This window comes from Colias croceus, chromosome 4 (assembly GCF_905220415.1).
Source record: "Colias croceus chromosome 4, ilColCroc2.1".
In the NCBI taxonomy this organism is placed as follows: domain Eukaryota; kingdom Metazoa; phylum Arthropoda; class Insecta; order Lepidoptera; family Pieridae; genus Colias; species Colias croceus.
Window position 1 is genome coordinate 8,632,166 of NC_059540.1, and position 24,948 is coordinate 8,657,113.

At 31.7% G+C, this 24,948-nt stretch overlaps 1 protein-coding gene across 3 annotated transcripts in view; it reads left to right on the forward strand.

The window, feature by feature from the left end:
• Positions 1-24,948, forward strand: part of LOC123691073 (inositol-trisphosphate 3-kinase homolog) — a 55,650-nt gene that overhangs the window by 19,040 nt on the left and 11,662 nt on the right. Inside the window, exon 1 of one of the 3 annotated variants that reach the window (XM_045635299.1) lies at positions 19,153-19,323. The exons of 1 other annotated variant lie outside the window; for it this stretch is intronic. In XM_045635299.1, the coding sequence (XP_045491255.1) occupies positions 19,297-19,323 (27 nt within the window). In that variant the 5' untranslated portion in view covers positions 19,153-19,296. Of the gene's footprint in view, positions 1-19,152; positions 19,324-21,249; positions 21,519-24,948 lie in introns of those variants that run through there. One more of the 3 variants, XM_045635297.1, reaches the window with a different exon arrangement.

Here is a 24,948-nt window from a genome sequence, read left to right on the forward strand (position 1 = left end):
TTAGTTCGATATACCTTAAAACTACGTATATTATTACATTGCAATTGTAAAGTTCGAACGCAAGCTTTCGAAGGTAAAGTTGCTACAATAAGCTCGCTTTTTTCATTTTGTTCTTGTTTAATTATTTTCAGATAAATAATTGGATGTCATTGTATAAACATTTGTGTTTGTAGAGATTCGTTCTGGAGATTAAAAAAAAACTTAAATATTTTAATGTGATACACGTGACGATTAAACCATTTGAAGGCCTAGTTCATATTTTGAGGACCTTTTTTTTATAGTGGGGAAATCTTCCAAAGATACCCACGGCCCCCGGGGGAGGAGCCGTGGGTTATGTCGGATTCTTACCGACTAAAACCCCACTGTGTTCCGTCGAGCCGCTTTAATGATGGGGCCGCGGGTATTGATTATAATTCTTCCGCGACCATATATTTTATTTTGAGGACCTAGACTTTACATAATTGTATAGACTTATATAAATTGCATATTTAACTAATGTATTTTTTTATGAGTAAATGAAATAATAACACTGAACAATATTAACAGAATTTTCTAGAATTTTCCCGAAAAATGCTTCTTATTAAAGTATTCCGTAAACTACAATGATTTTTAAAGTAATTTAAATAAACTTTTATTTTAGATTAATGCAAGAAATAAAAAGGTAACTATGTGTATGAAACTTTTTATAGAAACTTAATTTTTATTATTTCTTTAAAATATTTCCGCAACATTTCGTTTTCTTTACCGGTTGATATTTTTTTTAGCAAATCAAGCTTTTATAAAAGAAAAAAAAAAACTTATTAAAACATCAACTAAAACAATCCAGCTTTTATACGCCACCGACTAAAAGCGACAGCTTCATAGCGCATACTAAAGAGTTGAAATAAGTTCGAGAAGCATGCGTATTCATTAAACGGTCGTGTGAAAGAGTGGCTGTTGTGATTGAGGTTAAACATAGGTTAAATTTTAATTGGGCTTGACAAGACAGATCAAATATAAACGATGAACGACTCGGAACGGTGCGCGCCCACGGGTGCGGCGCGTGCTGTTTAGGCCTTTTATACCCACGCATTTCCGATCCATTATAATATTGAATTAATATAATGAATCCGAATAGTGGAAGCTGCCTAAGTATTTGGAACACTGACGAATCGCCTTCTTAAAATCTGTTCGAGTCATGGGATGTACTTATTGATTTTAATGTATACGCGGCGTAAAGATTTACATTATTTTGTAAGTTTTCCTAATTCTTATACTTACTTATACGTATTTGTAGTAAATGTTAAAAATTACTTATTTATTCCTCCCCGTGCTCTCGCAGCTGCAGTGTAAAGAGCGTGAACAAAATATTGGATTTAACTTACGAAAACAAAATCAAAGAGACTGACTGTAATCTGCTGAGCAAAGAATTCCCAAACGCAATAACGCATACCTACTATACAAGTAAATGAAGCTGAAATAGCATCTCGCCTTTATATTTGCATTATGATTTATTATTGCCAATAAAGTCTTTAGTTTGTAAGCGGCAGTGTTTGATTAGTCGCAAAATGGTCGTGCGTGCTTGCCGTTTGTCCAATGCCGGCTGCCATTAACTGCTTCAATCAATGCTATTTACCTAACCCATAATAGTCTTGTGAGTTGTGATGTTTGCTACTTGAAAAAAATAATGATTGAAGATAGGTACCAATTGCTAAGAATTCACTATTATTATTCTATAAGAATTACATATTGATGATTTATTGAAAAAAAGACTATAAGTTGTCAATAGTTGCTTTCATTTAAAGATATTCCTAAATTTATCATCTATATCTGATCCCCAAAACAACATTCATCCAATTCAGGTAGAGCATAATAAGAAAATAAATAGACAAAAACACAAACATACTTTTACAAAAATTACAATACATATATATCTATTTGTAAAATGTACATTATCATTTAATCATATTAACTACATAAGTATTAACAATCACAATTTAGAACAAGACAGTATTTAAAATTTAATCTAAAGATTTAATAATTTCAAAGATTCATTATCCTTTTCTTTGTTGTTTCTTTTATGAAATAAATAGAAAAATAACACTGAATTTTTAATATTACTATTCAGTATTCATAGATTTGTATATCCTCTCAAATCTTGTTTGTTTTTGCGAAAATCCAACTAGAAATATTAGGCTAAGTCAAAATCCATATTAATATTATTTATTCGATTCTTTTTATTGAAATTTATTTGCATTTATACATTTGAGGAACGTACGAGAATGTTTATAACACACATTCAACTATCAAATTGGGGATTTATAATGTGCATAACAAGAAATTAAATATTAGCATACTTTAAAACTCATTGTAATTTCGTATAGGGTCGGTGCCGGCAATTTTAATGCTGGCATTAGCAATTTTGGACGTCATTATGTAAATTCCTTATTTAAAATTAGTATAGGCACATACGTTTCCCATGCAAAGGGTACGACTTGCTTTGCAAATAAAAATAGAATTGAAACTCGTCAATCTTTGACGTATTCGAAAGTAGATATACATATAGAGATTTAGGAATAATTCATATTGTATATATATGTATAGAAATATAAAATACCTACTTATACTTAATTAGGATGATGTGGAAGACTATTTGATAAAATATTTGATAACGACACAACAGTAAAAACTATTTCTCAAAATACCAATTACAACATTAGCCAAACTAGATGTAAATGATCCATAGCTATTGCTAAATCTGCTAAGCTTCATCTGCTATTTTATTATGTAAAAGTCATTTTTACTGAACACATTTTATTCAGCTTTTCATTATATTAAAATTTCGTTTGTATTAGTAACCCACAAGTACCTAATTTTCATATCTCTCCCTAAATATCTTCGTTTAAAATGCATCTGTTTATTAATTTTTCTTTATTTTTAATTTGCGCTTGTTTTATTTGTGATAATAATTGGAAGAAAGGTATAATAGATAATTAGGAATGAAAAACGATAAAAATATTACCTGCGTATCATTCGTAAGATTGATACTTTTCAGGAGTAGGTAGTAGACTGTACATACCTTAGAAAATATTTTCTCATTCACCTTTTGAGTTTTGTGTTTACATTTTATTTTATCTTTGATAATTATTAAAGTACACAACAATTACTACAACAGTTTCACGTATTTAAATTATTTTTAATATTATAAAATTGGACCGGTTTTACTCATAATATAATCGTGAGTAGGCTTTCTTTTTTCTTTGGTATTTGTGCTCAATTTCTCTATCTATTTTATAATACAAGAGACAGGAGTATTGTATATTATTCAATCATACTTAGTCATAAATTGAAAAATGACTACAGGAACCATTTTTTTTCGTACAAAGAACGATATAATTTCTGTAATTATGAGAAACTAGTTTTCCGCCCGCGGCTTCGCCTTCGTCAAAGAAAAACCCGCATAGTTTCCGTTCCCGTGGGATTTCAGGGATTGCGTCACTTTCCCCGGATAAAAAGTAGCCTATGTCCTTTCTCGGGTATCAAAATATCTCCATACCAAATTTCATGAAAATTGGTTCAGTAGTTTAGGCGTGATTGAGTAACAGACAGACAGACAGAGATATTTTCGCATATATATTGTTTGGATGCGATTAAGTATGGATATAAACTATCATTTTCATATTGTATCTACTTACATAATAAGTTTTATATACTTATACAATAAAATAATACTATGTTATACGGAACTCTAAGTCAGTGAGAGGAACTTGAACTTGATTATTTTCATTCAGATTCAGATCAAGATTTGAATGAGAATATCAACAAGGATCTTGCAAAAAAAGGAAATTATTTGCTAAACAATACCGAACTGAAGAATCATTCATAAATTAGAGACGTAAAAGTTTAACATAACTAGGTGATAATAGTGTAGTCACGCTGCAATATTTATGACTGATTCTTATCTTTTTACATTTATGTTATTATGTAGCAGTCTCAAGTCTGTATTTGTTGTATGTTTCTTCCTAAATAATAAAAATTCTATTTGAATATTGACTCAACGTATGACTCTCACAAAATTTCTTTCAGTTTAAAAATCTAGTTTTGTAACAGCATATAGGTACCAAAAGAAAATTCCTGTAGACATAGGAAATCCTGTAGAGTGTAGACATACGAATAACATTAATTCAAGGAATTGTTATTCTTCACGGCAATTATTATCTTTATTTGAGTAGAAACCTGTTGTTGAGATTATATACTGACTGAAAATGAGTATTTTTCAAGAAATAGTTGTAGATGTTCGTTTATAATTAAATAAATATGTATGCAAAATTAAAAGGCAACATATTAGTGAAACTGTGTTCGTAGCTCAGTGAATTGTACAGAAAAATTATATCATATCAGCAAATAATTATGAAATAATTGAAAAACCCAAAATACGTCATACATAAGGAGGCATGAGGAGGAGCTACGCGACCCTTGCGCTCGCAGGACGTGCGCTCGCAGGTCAATCGCCCCCAACGACATCTACATTCGATTATCACTGTGATTGTCCTCGGGTAGTATTTTAAGGAGTTTCCTATTAATATTAACGTCCGCTGCATATTCAACGCGACCTCGGCCATGGACCGGTCATCCGGCGAGTCACACTCTCCGACCGGCGTCTTACAACGCAAGTACCGATCGCGTCAAAACTACGTCCATCATTACTTATGTACCTTATTTGAATTAAAATTAAATTTTTAATATTAAAGCTAAATTCGAACAAAATCGTGAAAAATTCCACAATTCAATGAGGATCTAGCCGATTTTGTAAAGTTATTTCATTTAGATGGCTCTACATTGGTATACAATATGGATGTGCAAAATATAAAAATCGTGTTAAAATGTATTACTATTTTATGTAAAATAAAGTTTTTAGATATATGCAGTACAAAGTCTAAAGTCTGATGAGAAAGTCTCGAAAGATTTTCCTTTCATCGGCGATCGCGCCGCCGTCAGTTCACTGCGGGTTCAATGATCCGATTTAGGGATTCACTAGAAACACCTCGCCCCGACTTTAAATATTTAAAACTATCTATGAATAATTTTAATGTATGAATAAGTACATGACGGCTCTCATTTTTTTAGGATCAAAGATCTTTCCAACTCGTACTTCATGCCTCAAGGTTTAGGATTGGGATATCAATTTATTCCTTTAGAATCACTTCAGAGATCAAAAGGTGGAAAGATAAACTGTGTCGACCACAGAGGGGGCTAATAAAGAGTCTTATGGGACAATAAATTGGTTTTTGTTATGGTATTAATAGCAAAGAATAATAGACTCAGATAATTTACATTGAATTCCCAAAGCATATGGTAATTCTCTGATAAAATTGTATGGCATTATTATCTATTGAAAACTAGGTGATGACTTTACAATAACATAGAGTCAAACTTGAATACCTTTTTAAATAAATTTTAATTTTAGTTGTGAACGAAACTTAGTGTTAAAGTCAGTGATTTTCTATTTAATTCATGTACCTAGATCTGCGTTGAGTGCTCTGAACACCGTAGAAAATCATCAAAGGCGGTTTCCTTTTCTGATGTGGTCATTGTTTATCAGTATATGTAACTGGATATGACAGACAACTTCTTGCATATTAATATATCTATTAGCCATTTGTATTATAATCATATAAAGCCCACCCATGCTGACTTCAAAGAATCGTATCTAGACGTCGTAGTCACAGGAGGACAATTAAAACAATTGTTTGTTGTAATTTTGTTTTAATAAGTTGGAAGGTTAATTTAATTTATGTAGAATGTTTTATAAAAAAAGGTTTCATAGTTTTCTCATAAATCGTTCACGCGTTACAAATAACATTGCAAAAGCAATTCGGCTGAACAAACGAGAACAAACTTTATCTCTCATTCAATATTAGTTTCAGCTTTAGTTCAGATAGCGTTATAATCTTTCATTTATTTTTCTTGTTGTTTCTGTACATTTCCGTGAAAATATGCTTTCGCATGTTACGCTAATATTTTGCAATACCCTGTATTACTTTTTTATTACTTCCTCATTTTTAACAAGTTCTTAAATTGATTGCTATAGCCGTTAATCTAAAAATAGTCGTCTCCGTCACCTAAACAGACTACATCAATGGCTCATTATAGCTAAATAAGCGAGCATCCTAAAACAACGACAGTATTGTATGATGTTTATCTTTTCCCATAGCCCGACCATACTTACAATACTAAGAAATCACGTGACATTACATTAATATTCGTCTAGTTTTATTGATTCTTGTACGGGTCAAATTTTTTTGATAAATTTTATTGTCGATCAGAGACACGTAATATGTTTATTGTAAACGAATAGAATCTATAAAACTTATTTTAATACGAGGTATGAGACAGAAAACGTACATTATGTAGGTAGAGTTGTTCCCATTTTGCAGACGCAAACAAAATAACTTTATCCAAGTTCTTGATTATTGACGTCAATAAGCAGCGACAAATTCAGCAGATAATAAATAAAAAATATGGCCGCTAAAAATAGCTATATTACAATAATTATTGTTTTTAAGCTGCCATTAAGCGCTAATTTGAATCATTAATTAATTCAATGTTATTTCTTATATGTGTACCTAAACTTGTGTCTGGGACGTCAAATATATGATGGTGGTTAATTCATTGGCGTTCTTCGTTTCTTGTCATTACTTGGGCCAATTTCTCTGAATGTGATACTGTTTAAGACTATCTACAGACCAAATCTACATACATAACATGTACATAAATTTAAAATAATAAACACAAACATTCAGTTGACGTCAACAAGGGGTAAAGTTCACGACATTGAAGGAAAGAAAATGTTCAACTTCAGGGGTAAAACCCACAGGTAACGGTGTACTTAGAAAGGAAAATCCATATTTTTTCTAGACAATTTAATGCGCATAATATTTGTGTATTTGGAAAGAGCTTAGAATTATTCGTAAATGTTTTGCGCCGATGTAAATGTATTGTTTTCGTAGTAAACACATAACTTCTAAGAATATATACAAATTTTAAGCCTAATAGAAAAAATAATCGTCATTATTGTCCACTATAACGAGCTTATTAATTAAGTTGGATGCAATCAATTGCATTTTAATCAAAACTGTGAAATCCTATTGTGAACCTCTGTGAGAACAACACCCGACTGTATTTTTTCTTGTGAGTTTATTAATTATTTTTCCTTTTACATACATTAAAAAACTGCTAATTTTCAACTTGTGCACTTGTGGCAAGAAAACACGTAACTTGTGGTTTACAACTTAATCATAACCCTTAAGGATGTTATCTAAAACATTGCCAGGGGTTTTCCCTAGTTATAAGTATTAAGTATTAACCACAGAATATATAGGTAATAGTACTACGGTATTAACCACTAATGAAATGAACTTTTGTCCCTTGACGTAATTCCAGCATCTTTAATATTATTTCAACTTTATTGTATGTTTAAAAAATGACGGTATTTCGTGTGATCAAACTTTGATGAGACGAATAGACATGTAACTATTATCATCATCTATTAGCATTTTCGCGTTTAGTTATTATCTACATATTTATATTTTTACTCGTTACATCCTTACTTCTCGTGTGTTTATGTGCAAATAATTTTTGTGCGCATTACTTAAGTGTACATAAGACATATTTGTAGTGTTTGCTCAATGACAGAAAGTGTGGGTTCAACACGATGTACCAGAGAAAGTGCAGGCTTGCGTGCCGCGTTGACGTCAATCGGTACTGCGTTTCACAATAAGCGCTAAGCCGTGCGCGTGCGTCGAAATCGGCAACCTCGATAGCTGGCCTTACTGATGACACCTTACTACTGATACCTACGATATTTGATATTTGTATACACGCTATGACGTCTAATTGACGTGCTCTACGGTTACAAGTTCCGTAGCTCGTATGCTTCCTAATTAAAATAATATAAAATATATTATGTAAATGTACAGTTATACGTAAATAGATTTGAAGAATTTTTAAGTATTATTCTGCATCCAAGTAAATCCAATTCACTGAAGATTAATGTTACGTAAAACACAGTCGAATTAAAATACAGATCACGTAGCAGTTTCTATGTTGGTAGTTGGTATACATCTTAAAAACCCAGTAGGTAGTTACATTACAACTTACATTAACAAACGATGTGCGTCAACTCATATAATATTATGTACTTCTAACTAGGTAGATAAGAAGTTGAGTATTCTGTTAAATGTCATTTGTATTTATATAAAAATAGCTTTTCTGTGCATATTATATTCAGTCATTGAAGGGTAAATATTATGGAATGTCACATATAATGTAGGAATTCACATTCGGAGTTAGGAAAGTGTGTAATAGTAAATTTCCTTACAAACGACGTATAAACACATAAAACATTCGTAACATTTACACAATTTTAAAACGTTTTTTAGGACTATTATAAACACAATAAACTAGTTAAATATTTAAACTGGCTTAGAGCCATATCAATAAAAAGATCAAAGAGAAAATTACCTACTTATAATTCTAACATCAGATGCTGTTTTATCATCACTACATCAAGTTATATCGTGATAATATCATATATATTAATTATATAATATTATATTAATATTATATTATAATATTATATATTATAATATTATATATTATAATATTATAATATTATATATTATAATATTAGATAAATTAGACGCGAACATCAACATACAAATATTGCAAAAACAAGCGGCTATACATTCAGTCACTATCATAAGCAAGGTGCTAGGTAACACAGTATTTATAAATAGAGATTCCGAACCTCCTCTTCCTTGAGGGTCTCAGGGCGGGAGTTAGGAATAAAAATAATAAACCGAGCTACAGCTCGAGTAGAAAAGTTTTTCAAAACCATATTATAATATTATAATATTATAATATTATATTATATTAATTATATATTCAATATTATTATATATATTTTTTTAATACAAGTAATTTAGTGAATTAAATAGAACAATATTCATTAAACAAAAACAAAAAGAAGTTTATAAAAGCCCTAGGTTTTACATTATTAGTTAGTCCTATGTTTTTATGTTGTGCTGTTTGCAATTATTACGATTTATTCAACAATTATTAGTTAGGGATTAACTGTAGATTTTTTTATATGATAAAGAAGCACTGACTTGACATATTTATGTATTTACAATGTGATGAGGTTATTATATATTTTTATTTCGTAATTGTTAAGCCAGGCGCCGCTTGCGTGTTAGCACTGACCCGTTCGACTGTACATGGGTTATCAGAACTCTCGGCTCTTTCCACTCATTCACTGCAAACCGGCACAATCCCAATATCACCACAGATTACTAAACACTACGTATATTATAACGAACAATAGTATTACGTAGTGTCTTAGAATGTACTTACATACAGGCACACAAAGCAAAGCGATAGTAAATTACACTTGTCCACATCACAGGTCCACAATCCACATAAGGTAAAAAATTAAATAATTATTTTCTATACTAATAAGACAAGAAAGTCATAAGACAACACATTGTAGAGAATTAATAAATACAGAAGCTTGCAGTTGATTATTGCTGAAATTATGAAGAAAAAAAAATTGACTAAATTTCATTAAAATTTACAAATAGCTTTTAAAACTATAGTGCATTATAAGCTGTTCCGAATGTTGTTCTTTTGATGTTTTCAAAGTGATGGCATAAACTATTATTTATTATGATTCGCTATGTTATCAAGTATGCGAAAAGCTTCATAGTAATATTATCACCTTATCACAACAATTCATTAATACTAAGATCATTAAATGTTTACATTATCTCAATAGCAGCAATTAGTCGTGTGTGTTTCTGTGTCCGTAGCGGACGTGGAGTTGTACATTTTATTACTATCATTAATCCATATCTATTATTGATATCCTCGATAGTACCAATACATTGTAATACGTACTAATTATACTTTTGAAGAACATACACGTATAAGAGACCACACATAGAGGCCCACCCATAGATACTGATTCACGTCTGAACAATAATATGCTTATAAAATATATCTTCTATAGCAAAAGATATTCAATTAATTCAATTAATAAAAGTATATAGAACACTTTCTATCTATCGTCCTGTAATTAAATACATTTTAAGGCAGATTCTTCTATTAAGTAGGGTAGACTGGGTACGGTTGAAACAATTTCACTTAAAACGACCATAACTTTGCTTTTTATAACCCGAGCGATGTGAAATATATGTTAAATAAAAGAGCATGTATCTGTCTACTAATAGGCACTGTGGTTTTAGTTCCAGGTGTATTATTTTAAATAGTAAATCAAATTAAAAAAATAAATCCGATTTGTTTCAACCGTCCCCATACCAGGGACGGTTGAAACAGTGATTGGGGTCAGTTGAAAAACATGCGAATAATACAAAATATAGTATTAAAATATGTTTTATTGATTGTTTATTTTAAATCTAACAATAATTAAGAAACACTTTTACAATAAGGTCTGCTCTCTAAATATGGTGAAGTACAAACAAGACAGAAGTACCTACTCCTCATCTTCTGATGATATCTTCTCTTGTACATTTTCTTTTTGCTTTTATGGTGTTTCTTTTACACTTTCCTCCATCAAACTTCGTCCTTTTTCCTCTATCCAATCGCTTCTTCACTTGCTCAGCTCTTGTTCGTTTCAATATTAATTCTGGCTCTTTTTTATCTCTTCTTTATCTGGTGTGTCACTGTAAATAGTAGACTTCATGATTTTTCGCCCTCTATTATTATACCTTCTATTGTTATATCCTCTATTGTATCTCATTTTTTTGTTTTCTTGCTCGCCAGAGTCATCTCGCATTCGAATTTACCTTAGAAACGAATAATCGTGCTTCTCTGCCGCTTTTCGCAATGATTCTCCGGTTTTCACCTCCTCATATGCGTCTTTGTACTTCTTCAAGTCTATTTGTCTTCCCAAAATCTCTCTTACACGTACTATCGCTTTCAAAAAAATCAAAAAACAATTACAACAATGTTTCAACCGTACCCAAAAAAAAATGTTTCAACCGTCCCCAACTCCTACTTTAGGTAAAATACAGTTATAGTAATTGTAACAACAATGATACACAAAAACTAGTCACAATTTCATATTCCACAAGATTCACTTCAAACAAAAACGCACACTTAATACTGTCACTTAAATAGAAACGCTAATAATTGGAAAAATCTCCAAGCCAAAATACTTACTTTTGGTCATAAAAACACAATAGGGTCTTATAAAATCAGCTGAAGCGCGCGGAGATCGACGCAACATTGTTGTTCGTGTTTAGAACAGTTGTGCGCTTCATTTTCCCCTTGGACCCCTAACCCCCCCACCAACGGTTTACGAGATATTCGTGTTGTTTCAACCGTCCTTTGTTTCAATCGTACCCAGTCTACCCTACATATTCAAATTCCCAATAAATAAATCATATTGATGTTGAGAATGTTTTTGTGACTTTGCAATGTAATGAACTTTGTTTTCTTAATATTTGAAAAAATAAATTGTTTACAGTTCGTATTTTAAAGCGGGCGATAACGAAATGCAAAATGCATTTTGTATTTTAAACACAATAAATTTAACATGTCATAAATATATCCATAGCGTGGTACATGTATGAGGCTATAACCGTAAACATTCTCACGTTAAAGACAATGTGCATCTTTCCGTTCACTGAAAACCGTGCCAATGTAACTATACTAATAACAATGCTCTGTAGCCGTGAGAAAAGTCGCTCATGCAACGTCATTCGATAACTAATCTGCTATTAATAGAGCTGTCTCATAAAGATATTAAAATTATCAATTTCTAAACCAAATTGAGCAAGATTAGTCTCAAAATATATATAGAAATAACACTGATTTTATAATATCATTCGAAATCTTCTAAATTTTAGGTATGTCATCAATTGCTACCATTTTCACGAGGTATGAACGAATTCGTCATTACTTTTACACGTGATACAATATAAGTGAAATCAAACTACACCATTATTATCTGCGTGCAACTAATTTAACACCAATCATTATATTATTATAAGCACTTGACCTATTATCGAGGTCTATTCTCACATTATAATAATTATAGAGGTGTAAAGTCAAATCTTGGTAATTGAAATTTTACTTTGTACCTATTTTATTGGTTGCTGTGCTAGAAATGTCTTAGAAATTGTGAAAGTAATTTTATAATTGCAATTTGTAGTTCTTTTTAATTTTCCATGGAAATTTTATCAGATAGGTACATGAATAACGAAGTAAAATCTATTTGCATACAGTAAATTCCAAACTTAGAAATTCTGTAAAAATCAGTAGTTATTATCTATTGCTCGTACCTAACATACACTTGGTAATTTATGATCATTTGTCTAATTATGGTGCGTATTAGCTATGGCCTCGCGTGGCCACATAAAAATTATCGTAATAAGGGGAAAGGTCTGATTTGAACTAGTTTTTACGTGACCTTTGTTATTGACGAAACTAATTGCGTCTGGCGAGTGGCGAGTCTGTCTACAGACAGACGATAAAGACCGAGTTCGATAATAAATAATAATTGAACGCAATATTTTTTTCTTACTGCATTTGGTCGTGTCGAAATTTGATCATTCAATATGTATGAGCACGATTACAGCGATTCATTTCAAAGAGGATGTCAACCTTCACGAGGTTTGGGACAACGAATATTGTTTCTATTGAATTATGTTAGTGTTTCAAATAATTTAATACACTTACACGTAATATCTGAAATCCCTTATACAGAATTATGTGGCTCTTCAATCCGGTCTGAATTACAGCATAGAATTGCTCAAACTTTTACCCCAATCGATCGTAGTCAAGCTTCCAGGTTTCCTTCTTGCGGAATCTATTCCAGACTGTGTATGAAAAGTAATCCTTGTCACAGTATGGCTATTCATTTATATCCTAAGATCTTGCGGGTGTAAAGTGTCTTGCGGCAACGTTTTTACTGCTGGATAGTAGTTGGACGTCTTCTGTTATCTATTGGATTAGTCTTCCCTTGCGTATTATCTTTACCAAACTGAAAAACTAATTAGGGAATTTCGTGCTTTCAAAACAGTACTGGCTCAAATCTTGAAAAATATCGTTAATAAATATACATTTAAAGAATTTCTACAAAAAAAGAAACTGATTTAAAAGTAAATTTATAAAATACATAATGTTAACTTGTTGCTATAAAAACATTTGACGTAATTAAAGTGCCGATAGATGTAAAAAATGCTACTTGAAAATTAATTTGTTAATTTTAGTGCATTTAAGAAGTTTTAAATACATAATGTCTTCAGAGCTGTTTACATTAATTAAACTACTTGACGTCAATTCGTATTAATTTTCTTATCAATGAAATAAATTAAAAATAACTTTGGAGTGGAATTCAAATTTAACTCCTGTAAGGCCTTTATTTAAAGGTCGTCGTATTGGAGACAAATCAAGAACAAATTAGGAAGGTATTCATTTCATATAAAAATAATTTTTATAAGAAAACAAAATGTGAAAGTAAGAAATTAAGTAAGCACCAAAGTAATTTATGAAACAGGTACATTTTCTTTACAATGTAGGTATAAGATATTGAAATATAATAACTTTGTATCATTCTTAAAACTGAAATAAATAGTCACACGATTTATGTTTTAAGTAGGTACCTTTTTTGTAAACCTATGTCACAGAATACATAATATGTAGTAGCTAAACGCTACCTGTGTGTAAACCGTTGGCATAAATTAATTTTGAAATAAATCATTTTATGTAGGTATGCATATTGTAGAGTCATTTTCTACTCGTGTATATCTTTATTGCAGTTATAAAATCATTTATTTCTTGTAACGTAAATAAATAAATTCCCACCTTTGCAACTGGATTACGTATTTTTTGTGTTAAAATCATATAACTATATATTTTCAAATATACACGTCTGCAATTGAATTTGAGTATATTTATCTATAATGTATAAGTATGTGTATTTATAATGTAGAGAGAATAATGTGTAGAATATTTGCAATAGATCATAAAGGTTGTTACTTATTCAATTGCCGTATATAATAACTGATTATATAAAGTGTAAACTTATTGTTATGAATTAAATGCGTAGGTGTGTGTTACGTTGCGAGGAAAACGCTAATTGACCGATAAATATTACGCATTGAACTTGAAGCACTGTTGATTTAACGAATCAATATAATTTTATATTATGGTTTGTGTTCCTATAGTCTACAGGTAGATTTTGTCATATTCATATAAATATGACGCAGATAATATCTCGTAACTCGTAGGGTATGCAGTTGTTTATTATGTAAGGATGTAAGAATTTCATTTCTTAATTAATGAACCACCTTAATTTTTCTATAAATATTTGTGAAATATATAAAATCCGCTATGTAAATAAACCTGTCGGCTGCACCATATACGACATTTATTTAGCAAGCCCATTCGAATAATTATGTGCCTACCCATAAATATGTATGATAGTGCTCCATTGACGTCAATGGCCGCTGCTGCAGGCTGCTTATACGTCGTCCTGTCCTGCTGCGGAGTGCCGACCCTGCCCCGGCCATTTACCTCTTTCTGGATTGTTCCTGGGCTACGTGACAGAAATTAGCCTGAATGATTAATTCATATATGTATGATAAAACTGACCAGACTCTCGGACCAGGTATACGCGCTGCTGAGAATTTATGAGAAGACACTAGTTAATTTTGTGATTGATTAACATGTATTTCTAGAATGAACTGAATATTTATTCAGTTACCCGAATCAGAATTCATATATTTTAAATTATTTTATAGCAAAAGTAGTTTGCTCTATATCAATTATTATAACAACTACTAATAAATCTGTGTTGATAGATATGTCATTCATAATTTATTCAAACTAACTTCATATTCATTTAACAAGCCTCTCTAATAAATTCTTATGTAAGCTTACATATAAAATGGCTTCCCGGCAATAAAAAATAACAGGCTTATTGTTATATAGAATATAGAGCAGTAAAATAGACTAACACAGCGGCCTCATCAGCGACACATTTATCTTGGAATTTTAGCCTACTTCATGTCTTCATAATACATATGCTAAATAGGTGCATAGTTTTAACGGGTTTGCAGTACTTTAAATTAAATGATAAAAAAAATGCTTACAATGGGTCCAGGCCAAAATACATGGGAACCTAGCTTAAATAAAATACATGGGAATCCCATTCTAAATCATAACCTTTCATTTCTAACAGTCCACGGTTTCTGTAGTTCAGAGCTGTAAGCACATAATAAGATTTGCGTAGATAATATTATTATTAGTATGTTATTAGTAGGATTACTGATTATTCTTAATAGGATAACGTAGTAACTTTGAACGGAAGTTATATTTGTGCAATATGTTTATTAATTACGATAAAAGTTGGCCTGTGCTCTTGGTGCTGTATATCTGTTATATTATGAGAGCAATTAGCAACACGTTCAATATAACCTCTTTATATAAATGCATTATAAAGGTCACATGACAAGGTATTGTAGAGAAATTAGTAACAACGAACCGGGTCAAAGCTTCACGATTATTATGTAAAAATTGTACTATGTCTAAGACCCAGGCGTGTCTATTCTCCGCTAAACGGAGTCCATTCCATCTGACTCCGACTTTCCAAGGTGTGTCCGTGCCGATAACTAACCACCTCGAGCTTCTTGGTATCACCTTAACGCCTACTCTGAACTTTGGTTCCTTCATAGAATCAAAAGCCCAAGTTGCCTCAAAAAAGCTTGGAATTCTGGCGAAGGTGAGACAGTATTTCAGCCCGGGACAGTTGCTCAATCTTTATCAGGCACAAGTCCGATCGTGTATGGAATACTGCTCTCACCTCTGGGATGGTTCCGCTAAGTACCAGCTGGAGGCGCTTGAGGCTATAGAGAGGCGTGCCAAGAGGCTCATTAACGACGATGATCTTGTAGGCAGAAAACTCCAGAGCCTCGGTCACCGCCGTAGAGTGGCTAGCTTATCGGATACACTTTGGTGAGTGCGCTGCGGAACTGCACGATCTTGTTCCACCATCCCCGTTCTTCCATCGATCGTCGAGGCGCACAGATTCTAGGCATCGCCATATGGTGGACGTTCCATGTACCCGGACTAAGCGGTTCGATTCGACATTCTTTATCCGAACCGCAAGGGACTGGAACATGCTTCCTGAGTCTGTGTTCCCCGACGAGTACAATATGGGGGTCTTCAAGCGTAGAGTGAACAGGTACCTTCTAGGGAAGCGCGTACCATCTTAGACCACATCTCAGCTTAACATCAGGCGAGATTGTGGTCAAGCTCTTCCCTATCGTCAATAAAAAAAAAAAAATGTTCGTATTGCTAATCTGACATTTATATATTTATTATGTTGTAACTCATAAGTCATTACTTTAAAAATTGTCGTATCATGTTTGCCAATTGTTTTAATACAATAGTAACTCTCATTATAAAATAAATGTAAAGATGTAACGTAATAAATGGAATCTGATGAATAAAATTGCAAATGAGATTGCTCGTTACAATGGAACGCTTGTATTGTTTCCTTATTATTAAAAAAAAAAAATTAAGTTTGACAACGTCTTTGCTTTTTTTTACCATCAATTCCAAAACTTATATGAAAACGAATGTTGGATTAATTATTAACTTAGTAAAATGCCAAAGTTTAATGAATATTACTCTTATGTCAATGCATTTTAATTTATATGTACATTGTACACTGTTCATTAGGCAATCTCAATCACATTTTGTTCAAGTTCAGTCTTCAAACATTATCTACGTGCCTTTGATATACTGCAATTAAGTGCTTAAGCCTGAAAGTAATTTAATACAATTGGTTAGTATAAGCCTTGATTGTATATAATGTTATCTAAGCTTTGGATCATGGCAAGCAATTGACGTCACCGCCCACAGGGTCAGCCCACTACAAAGTATAATATGACATGACATTAAATATCATATTAAATTTGTTGTTATCTTAGTCTGTTATTTAGATTTAACTAAATTATATCCGAATTTAAGTCACATTAGCACAGATTTGACATAATACCGATTTACTAGGTCAACTTTACTTAAGAAAACTTAAATCTAGTACCTAAGGCCGAGATTCATAGATCGCACTTTAACTTTACTTTGATGGAAAGATCTACTTTCACCCAAAAATATATTTCTTAGTCGTGTCAAGCTCATCTTTACTTTCCAGAAACTATACTTTACTTAGTAAAGGCGGAGGAGCCGATAATCATGACTTTGGTCTCAAAGTAAACTTTACATGACTATGCGTATAAATCATGTAGGCCTTCATTTTAAACCAATTTCCTAGAACAGAAACACATTTTAATATGGTTGGGTTATAGATTGAAACGTCATGTCGATTTAAGTGACATTTTTTTTGTTGATTGTTGATCGTTGCATCGTTTCGTTTGTCTTATAACATTATTATATTTTTCTGACGAATTTTGCTGTGTCTACCGGTTTTTGATATTTCTACTATAATCTTCCTAAATAATGGTTTTTTTTCTAAACATTTAATTTTTGATATAAAATAATAATGTTATTAAGTATTTTAAATCTTTTTTATGGAAATATAACTTAATTTAATAATATGTTCTCAAAAACATAAATTATGCGTAACTATAACGTAACAGTTACACGTCTTACCCTGTACCTACTTTACTTTGGGGCCGTACTTTTCTTAGGAAAGTCAAGCAATTGTCTCTGAAATTAAATATGTTGAAAGTAAACTTCGGTCATACAAAGTTTACTTTGTGAAGACTCTTTTGCTCTAAAGTAAAGTCACGATTGTGAATCTGGGCCTAAGAGCTAGCGCGCAAGAGCAACTTTTGTCTCCGCAACTATTTTGTTTCTCCCATCAACTCTATGGGCTAGTAAGAAAGTAGTAGACGCAACTCCCCATAGAGTAGATGGGAGAGACAAAATAGTTGCGTAGACAAAAGTTGCTGTTGCGCGCTAGCTATAAGTTATCTTTGCATAAGAAAAAAATATACATTCTTATAATATGATGTACCTACACGATTATTTTCAAATTAAATAATGATAAATAACGACGGAATATAAACAAAGCCAAATATATTTAATGTCACAAGTCGCTCTTGACACAAATTACTTCATTAAGATAAATCACAGAACAATAATAACAATACGTTTACTTTAATTGTTCCGTGAAATAAATTCTTAATGCATTTTAAGAATTAACATTATGTAGGTGCGAGTATGTGATATTTATAGCAAATAATATTTTTAGGTTAGGTACTCATATCATTACCACATTACCACAGAAGAAAAGGATTTTTTTTAAAGATTAAAAAAAACCCTCTTTTTTTATTCACATTTTTAATAATTTTTTCACAAAGCCGTAGATATACTTTAATTTTTGATCCCTAAATTGTCATATTCAAAACCAGACAATTATGGTCCCGTTATTCATTGGTTTGTCCATTAGGATGTTGTAATATCCCCTTTTACTTTTAAAGTTTCAATTTCATTTTTCTTTATCTAAATGGCTTTCTTGTCACTTCGTCTAAACGCTCATTAAATCTTTAACGCCTACTTTCCTGACCTACCTCTACTATATGACAAAAACAATTACTGAGTTTGACTCAACGAATACCTTTTAGGCATGTCTAGGCTTTGTTATCTGACAGTATCTCCACGTAAGTACAAAGATTCATTATAACTTATTACTATAACGAGTGATTATGTTGTATGATAAAGCGATATGTAGAGTTCTTGTAGAATTTTAATAAACCTATTTAAAGCTTAAAATAACATGTTTATCTTTGTTGTGTTTTTTTCAGTACACAAAGGTCCGATGAACTTGTTAAATTCTTAGTAAAAACAAGATTTCGGTTGGTATAAGGGATTAATATGGGTACTGTTTGGTCTCGAAAATACATACTACATATTTTGATATTTACGCGAAACGAGAATTATTTGTAGAAACCTTCAAAATATACATATAGTTCTAGTGTTTGTTCTAGTACTTTCTATGAACCGGTAATACGAATAAATTGACCGACCGGATTTTTTACGTTTGTTGGCAACCCAACGGGAAGAAGGGTGCGGGACGCTTGCAGCCGGTAGAGAAAACGACGCGTTACAAACATGCTCTTTGTGTTTCGACTCTAGAATAAAATTATAATAATACGTGAATTGAAAAAAATACGTTGAATAGTGTTATAATATTAAAAACTGTATGTTCACCGCATAAAAAATACGTTCTGCCTTAGCTTTGTTGGATGGACAAGAAGAGAGGTTATGTTGACAAGAGAGCTTGGATTATTAGTGAGTAAAATCATCATAATATTCTAGTTTGTATGCCACGTTTAGTTTTTATAACATACTCTGTATTCGAGGGTAAATAGGAACTTGCCTCGCATATATAAATATTGCGAATTCTTTAGAATCGACGACCAGAATTTTAATTAAAGTCTATAATAAATCGGTTAACCAATTGTTTACCCATGTACAAAACATCGAGATCTCATTTTATTATTTGCATTGTAAATATTATTATTGTTTTGCTTGCCCTTGACATAGAATGACGATTTTTCGCTTTGAGTCGCTACGTGACTCATTAAAATTTTGTAATTACCTATGTAGAGAAAATAGGAATCAAGTAACTATGTACATATTTATATGATTTTCGATTACCGTTTAAATGCTATTGATTACATGTGATATACATGACTTAATCCTTTTATTTTTAATATAATATTAAATTAATTTTTTTCTTAGTAATCGTGATTTTTCAAATAACCTATACCTAAAATATATTAGTATTTGTGAGTCAGTAAAAAAGTTTTATAACACTGTTTATGTGATACCTAGGTACTTTTACAGACGTCATTCATGAATCACATTAATTTTATGCTGGCATATTTTAAATTTTAATAGTACCCACTTAAAAATATTAGTTGGTAATAAAAACTAAACAATTTCATATTACAATATTTCATTGCTTAGAAATTTTATATACAACAACATATTTACTATGCTATTTTAATTAATTCTAGAATTTGAATTTACTAAAAGTAAAAGAGTATATTTTTCAATGAAGTACCCCATTTTACATGACATTTGTATAATTAACTAGCTGTCATTGCACTATTATACTCATAGGTGACTTAATTTCTTGTTTGACTTAATTTTCTTCATTTAGAATTACGCAACTTCTGCAGTACCTTCCGGCATCTTCTGGTACTAATTCAAAACAATAGGTAATTGTAATCTATAATTGATATGACGCAAATCCCTTTGTATGTTTGCTATTTTTTCCTAGACGATCGTAGGTACATATCGCCTAGGCATGTAATAAACTTTCTAACAAAGGCACCCATTGAATTGTTCAAAATAATGCGTTTTCATAATGACTACAGGTACCTACTTGTTAGTTTTTACTACCTAAACGCAGAAGAATACATGAAAAAATAACATTACCTACCTAATTTTCATGCCAGTGTTTTCATCAAGATTTAAAAAAAGACGGTAATATTAAAAATGTTTATTAGTTGTTTCATTATTTAAATTGTTTTATCCGCGCTATTAATTACTTATTAGCATATTATTGAAGTTCCTATAACAATGTGATATTACGTAGAGGTCCACTAATGAATGTAACACGTCCATGGCTTATCTATATCGTGCATACAGCTTATCTCCAACTTCCGTTGCGTTGTTGCGTTTATTCGATATCGCACGAACAAGCCATGTGTATCAGATAATATTCTCAATTATTATTACAAAAATGCTTTCATAATTCAGTACTGCTACGTTTCAAAATAAATACAACAAATAATTACAGAATTATAAAAGTTATCATTTTATTCAAACAACAAACCAAACTTTTTAAATGAAGTTGCTAGACCAAAATAATTAATTTAAAATTTTCACTCTTACTTTGTGTACATACATAATATTTTTTTTCAAAAACTTTGGATAGGTTACCTATAGCATGCAATAAATAATTTGTGAATTAAAATAATATCGATTTAATTCACTACAGTCAATATGCGTGCTTTTCAAGGCGAAAGCTCTGCCCACATGACTCGTGTTCTGGTTTCGACGTCCGATGTACATAGTATTTAGTTATTTATAGTAAAAGCGGGTCAGGTCGGTGGCCTGGCTGTCGCAGGCGGAGCAGGGAAAGTCAGCCGAGCGCGGATACTAGTTATAGAGTTTCCTTTTTGCAAGTCGGGCCGAACGCATGCGCGGGGCGCAATGTACGTCAGTGTTGCGTGGAACCGACGTTCACTTCGGACGCGCGATTAGCACGTTAATTTGTGAAGTATTCGCCGTGCCGTGCATATGGATATATTGTGTTTGTGTGTGTGACGGATACAATGAGCGGCACGGGGGTCGCCTCCCGGGGCGCGGAGTCCATGTCGCTTCCCACAGACCTGCCCGTCAGACTGTACATGCGAGCGTTGCGGCAGTACCAAAAGTTATTAGACTTGAAGAGATTCACGTCTAAAGATAAAGTAAGCGGAAATGTTTTCATCTCCTACGAATTGCACTATTTGCATTGCTTAAAGGTTCTTAGGATTCGGGACGTGGTGCTTGATGTATTATAATTTATCCGCAGTTCAGTCACCTCCGTATAAATTATACCCTATTCAAATATCACGGTTTCTTTGTAGTATTCATAATCAGGAGGAACTATATAAGATATTCAATCTTGTTTTTCAACTCTTTATAATAGGTATATAAGCAGTCGGAATGTACGAAACATTGGTGTTATTTCGTCTTGTTTTCTTGTGTAGAATTCGGACATGACCTTAAGAAGGTTCCTTGAGTGACCTTATTTAACTTGATGTAGGTAGCGCTCAATAGTATTACTCTATATTTACCTTAATGATGCTTTGCATGTTGAGAACTACGATCTCCTTGCATATAAAGGACTTATATCTTTGTTTTAAAGTGTGCAAGATATAAATCGTGCCTTTAAACGTATACACTAGAAATAGAGTTATCTAAATATGTGAATCAAATGTGAATTTATTACAATATATCTAAGACATCCAGGTTCATTCATATCTTCGTTGTTTTTAGCTTTTTCATATAATAAATTATAACAATATTTTCATTTAACACTATTATAAAAACTATACAAAAGAAATGTAGAGTTCTAGAACTATTGGAATTTAATCTTATGGAGTAAAATAATTAATTAAAATAGGCTCTTGATATTATTTTCTCAAAACGTATTCACTTTAATTAGCTACAGGATATTCTTTTAATTTTTTGCAGCCAAGTTAGTAGAGCACTGAAATAAGCGAGTACCTGCAATGGTTTGTAGCTTACTCGCTTGTAGTTAAATTATTCGCGCTATTCTCTGATCTGTGGATGAATCTCATATTGTCCGTATAAAAAGATATATCTGCTAATACATAACACACACTATTAAATATGCATGTTTTTATACCATTTGTTTTAAATACCATATCAGTGAACTTGACGAGTGAGTCAGATAGTTTGATGTTTTTATCTCTGGAAACATCCTTTCAACAGCTGCTAAAATTTTGTACAAATATTAAAAATTATTTCAATTACCGGCTTTCATGCAGAAGAAACTGATCTCGACTTTTGCTATTTATATTATTTTATGAATATTGAATATAAAGGCATCAAACCCAACTCATTATTCGAGTATGACTGTTTAATAATACGTATAATTTAATAATGTAGCTATGTACATTTTTATTACTATAGTTTATATGCGAGAAGAAGATAGAATGATGATTAATCTCCTCGACTGCGTGGGATAATAATGACACATAACTTAAAGGTTTATATTACAATGGCGTTTGTTACATACAACAATATACTTCTAGGTATATAGATCGAGGTTATTATGTATCACTTACATGGATGGTAAGCTCGTATTACACGAGTAACATCTGGCTAATACATGCAACATAGCTATTAGCTATTTAGCTATTAAAATTAATAAAGAATAACGCTTAAACTGATAAATTTGTAACAAAACATGTTTCTGCATAGGAATAAATCCGTACACAATCTATAGTTTTTATTTTTCGTTCTTGTGGTTTAATGTATTATAAGAAAAATGAACAAACGAATATAATATATAAATATAATTTTTTTCGTTAATATCATCATTCATCACATTAAATATTATCATTTGCAAAAAATGTTGAAGAATAGAAAAGCTATTAGCATACTGGTGGTACTGTGAATCATGTAGATATATAGTAAATTATTCTTAATATTTGTATGAAATTTTTAAAAATAATGCAGGACTTAACAGCTAAAGGTATTTATAAACTTAATTATACAGAAGATACGTATACTTTATCCGCAAGGTCGACAAGTGAAATTAAATGAAGCTAGCTACGTTTTCAAGCAAATTTAAGTCCGTTTGTTTAACTGATATTCCATTGATAAACCAGTAGGATCGTTACTTTTTATGTAAGATTGTACCTGTATCTATACATATAATAAATCTGTAGAAGGGTCAATTCTGTACATTGAAAATATTGAAAAAATAAATAGCAGGGGGTGTTACTGGATCAATACCATACCCAAATATGTGATTAAAAAAAATTTTGTCTGTCTGTCTGTCTGTCTGTATGTGAAGGCATCACGTGAAAACTAGCGGTTCGATTTCGATGAAACTTGGTATAATTATACCTTATTATCCTGGACGTAAAATAGGATACTTTTTATCCTGGAAAAATACGTAGAAAAAAATTAATCTTAATTTTTCAGTTTTATCCATAGATGTTGTTCCGTAGAACCGCGAACACACGTTGCGTATTATTATAGGCCTAGCCGTATTTGGGAATTGGGTCCAATAGATATTTATAAGATATTATTATCAGAGGTAGTTACCTACTCAAAATGGAGAAATAAACCATCCACGCGAAGACCGACATCCGCGCGGACGGAGTCGCGGGCGGAAGCTAGTGTACTAATAAATTAATTGGAAAATACCTAGTTTATATATGAGGTTCTTTTGGAAGCGTCATGTTGATTACTGTATTATCTCCTATATACTGTAAGAGTCCAAAATTTATAGTCAAACTACTTTACTTATCAAAAACTTAGTAAAGTGTATTTATCCTTGTACGTCTGAATAATTATAATACATTTTCGCACATAGAAGTGACATTGAGTACGTCATTTAATTGGCGTTATCTTAATTTTGGGCGTTTCACACACTTCCCATACAATGGCGATGAGAAAAATACTATGATTAAAGAAAAACATTTGACTGATAGGTCAGTTTTATAGACTTGTTATTTTTAAAGGAGATAAACCGGGCTACTACACTATAGAATTAGTAGCTGAATGGTGACAACACCTAGGTTGTTCAACATTCTCAAAATATGACCACTTGAACGACGGGAAAAGCTCAAAAGTTGAACTGAACTAAATTTTAGAATATCATTTGAAGTTATATACTCGCTCCTGGTAGACGATTCGACAGTCGACGCTGACTAAAACATATGTGCACAACCTCCCTTGATTAATTTTCTTCACTATTAACTTTTTAAAACCGTGAATCATCTTCAGTTAAAAGCGAATTTATCTCTTCTTCGCTGTCACCTTTAAATACAAAGAAAAATTAACATTCGTTCCACTTTCTCTGTGCGCGACTGACGCATAAATATCTCTTTGTTCTCACGACAGATGTACTAATGGTTGCTGGATTTCCCATCATGATTGCAATACAATAGATCTTTAATTTTATCAGAAGTATGTAGAATAAGTCGTAAACGACCAATGCTAAAATGTCTAAGCAAGGAATAGTCGATAATTTCATTGTGCTAGAGACGGTAGAGTGTCTTTTTGGGAAGAGGATTTTTCATTTTTATGTGTCGTTAATAATAATATACATATAAAAGTGCCAGAATTATTAAATAATATTTCAATGCATTTGGTGTG